The sequence below is a fragment of the Sinocyclocheilus rhinocerous genome, unplaced genomic scaffold, assembly GCF_001515625.1.
Source record: "Sinocyclocheilus rhinocerous isolate Xijiao unplaced genomic scaffold, SAMN03320098_v1.1 scaffold3689, whole genome shotgun sequence".
Taxonomy (NCBI): Eukaryota; Metazoa; Chordata; class Actinopteri; order Cypriniformes; family Cyprinidae; genus Sinocyclocheilus; species Sinocyclocheilus rhinocerous.
The window spans coordinates 150,028-151,959 of NW_015624251.1; the positions used below are offsets into that span (position 1 = coordinate 150,028).

General features: G+C 38.4%; 1 protein-coding gene across 1 annotated transcript in view; it reads right to left on the reverse strand.

Moving 5' to 3' along the window:
• LOC107739945 (leucine-rich repeat-containing protein 49) overlaps positions 1-1,836 on the reverse strand; it is a 24,705-nt gene extending 22,869 nt beyond the window's left edge. Inside the window, exons 1-3 of the mRNA XM_016552212.1 lie at positions 1,646-1,836; positions 653-746; positions 64-267 (exon numbers count right to left, since the gene is read on the reverse strand). Of these exons, the coding sequence (XP_016407698.1) occupies positions 64-267; positions 653-746; positions 1,646-1,748 (401 nt within the window). The 5' untranslated portion in view covers positions 1,749-1,836. The remainder of the gene's footprint in view (positions 1-63; positions 268-652; positions 747-1,645) is intronic.
• Positions 1,837-1,932: the final 96 nt, after the last annotated feature.

The window sequence follows — 1,932 nt, forward strand, 5'->3', positions numbered from 1 at the left end:
CACTCACACACACACACACACACACACATACATACACACATACACACACACACACACACACACCTGTTCTTCCCGAGCAGCAGCACACGCAGCGAGGTGAGGGAGGAGACTCCAGACATGTCAATCACGCGGTTGTCATAGAGATCGAGGAACACGAGGCGCTGCAGGTGAAGCAGGTCCTGCAGGTGTGAGATGAGGTTGTGCTGCATGTTGAGGAGCCGCAGATTCCCAGCCGCGTCCAGATGAGGGACATCCGTCATCCCGCGCCTGCAGGACACAGACCACAGATCAGTTCAGCTGCCAAACACACATCTCATAATTACACAGCGTCAGCTGAATGACTCTGCCTTGAGAAAGACTCTCCTGCCACCTGCTGGTGTGTTCATTCATAAACTGATCCCTCTGCTTAAACCCACACACATAATAAAAAATTATATATATATATATAACTTAAAATTAATAAAAAGTATTTAAAATACTGTTTATAATACTCACATTTTTATGAAAAACTAATTTAATATTTAAAATACTGCTTAAATACAGTGTTAAACAATTTTAAAAACCACGTGTTCTCCTATTTTCTTGTACATTTCTATGCAGTTGCTAAGGTGTTCTGAGTGGTTGCTAGGTGTTTTTTAAATGAACAGGATACCGGTCCAGATCCAGTCTCTCCGGGCAGGAAGTGATGTCATCTCTGAAGCCGAAGGCAGACGGGAAACACGGCACGGAACTGTCACGCAGACTTCCTGTGTCACGAGAAGAAGAGCCGTAATGATGAGTGATAATAAAGATCTGCGCAGCTGGCCTCTGTTACCACAGAACTGTGACAGAATCACTGACATCAGCCCGCATATTATACATTCTCGAGCTGTCAGAAATGCTAGTTAAGCTGAAATTGTGTGATTATTTCTCATTTAGGGTCATGAATATGCCTGCAAAATTTCAACACTCTTGACGTGCTGTGAAATATGTGTAAAAATATATATATATTGTTATGTCTGAACTCCTGAGGGTATTTATATTCATGCATTCGGTATAAATTTGCATCAGACATTTTTTTGCTGGGAATCAAACCATGATTTTTGCACCATGCAAAGTCTGTTTGAGCTTTAGAAAAGCACAGACACTAAATAAATAAAATATTAATTTTACATTTTAAATAATTTTTAATACTGTTTTTAATATTCACATTTTCTGAAAAACAAACGTTTAAAAAATACAGTTTTAAAAATGACATGTTGTTATATTTACTTTTTGTGTAATGTGTGACAAGCATTGATGTTAAAGGTTTACTGTTTTTACCTGATTTTCATTGGGATTTTTGGTGAATTATAAAATAATTAAAAACTAAAATAAATAATAATTAAAAACTAAAATAAAAAATAATTAAAAACTACAATAAAAAATAATCAAAAACTAAAATAAAAATAATTAAAAACTAAAATAAATAATAATAAAAAAATAATTAAATACTAAAATAAATTATAATTAAAAACTCAAATAAAAAATAATTAAAAACTTAAACAAAAAATAATTAAAAACAAACAAAAAATAATTAAAAACTAATATAGTATCTCAGTGATCCTAAAACAACACGGAAACAGAACTCATCTCTGAGTCGTGTTCCTGTGATCCAGTGTCTTACCGCGCATGTGAGCGAGCGCTGCTTTGCTCTGCGGGGACGTGGACCCCGCGCTGTGAGCGGCCCTCTTCACTCGGTACACCTGCGGCCCCAGATCCACCAGCATCCCCACGGGAAGAGCCACGGGAAGAGAGAAGACACAGCGACCGGCAGCCGAGAGCTCGCTGTCACAGGACAGACCCGGAGACACCTGCAGACGAGCGTCTGACCAACACACACACACACACACTCCCACACTCTCACACACACACACACACACACACACACACACACACACACACACTCTCTCT